Source organism: Cariama cristata, unplaced genomic scaffold, assembly GCF_000690535.1.
Source record: "Cariama cristata isolate BGI_N322 unplaced genomic scaffold, ASM69053v1 scaffold41238, whole genome shotgun sequence".
NCBI lineage: Eukaryota > Metazoa > Chordata > Aves > Cariamiformes > Cariamidae > Cariama > Cariama cristata.
In genome coordinates, this window is record NW_009632395.1 from 1 (window position 1) to 579 (window position 579).

At 56.0% G+C, this 579-nt stretch overlaps 1 protein-coding gene across 1 annotated transcript in view; it reads left to right on the plus strand.

The window, feature by feature from the left end:
- Nucleotides 1-177: 177 nt before the first annotated feature.
- Nucleotides 178-579, plus strand: part of LOC104166415 (PHD finger protein 13-like) — a gene marked incomplete at its 5' end in the record, with an annotated part of 1,594 nt that continues 1,192 nt past the window's right edge. The window contains one exon of the mRNA XM_009706322.1: nucleotides 178-269. Within this exon, the coding sequence (XP_009704624.1) occupies nucleotides 178-269 (92 nt within the window). The remainder of the gene's footprint in view (nucleotides 270-579) is intronic.

The window sequence follows — 579 nt, forward strand, 5'->3', positions numbered from 1 at the left end:
CTGTTGAGCCAGATGATGCAGACAGGTTATGGGAAGGATGGATGTTTAGGGCGACCTAAATATTATGTGTTTGTAGAATTGCCTGGCAGTCCGGGGCTGCCTGCCAGGGTCGGTTGTGATACTCGGCTCAGGTAGGGGTAGCCGGGGAGTTTAATTGATACATGGTGTTTGTTGCAGCCGTTGCAGAAACGACAGAGGACTGTGGAGGATTTCAACCAGTTCTGCACCTTCGTTTTGGCCTATCAGGCTACATTCCCTACCCTGAAGAGGTAAGCAGGCTTGCAGGGGGGTACTCTGTAAAAAGACTGGTTCCCCTGGGCTCCGTGCCATGTGCAGATCCAGCTCCTAATTCTTCTCCTGGAGCGTCGCTCTCCATCCCCATCCTCCTTACCCTGAATGTCTGCGCTGCGGGCTCCCATGGTAGTCCTGCATCTTCCCCTCTTGCAGAATGAGCCCTGGACCCGCGGAGGCAGCATGAGTCCCCAGAACAGCACGGGGAGCACTCAGGACAGTGATAGCTGGGCCTCGTCCCACTCCTCTGACTGTCACGTCCTGACGGATGACGGGAGGCGCAGGGAT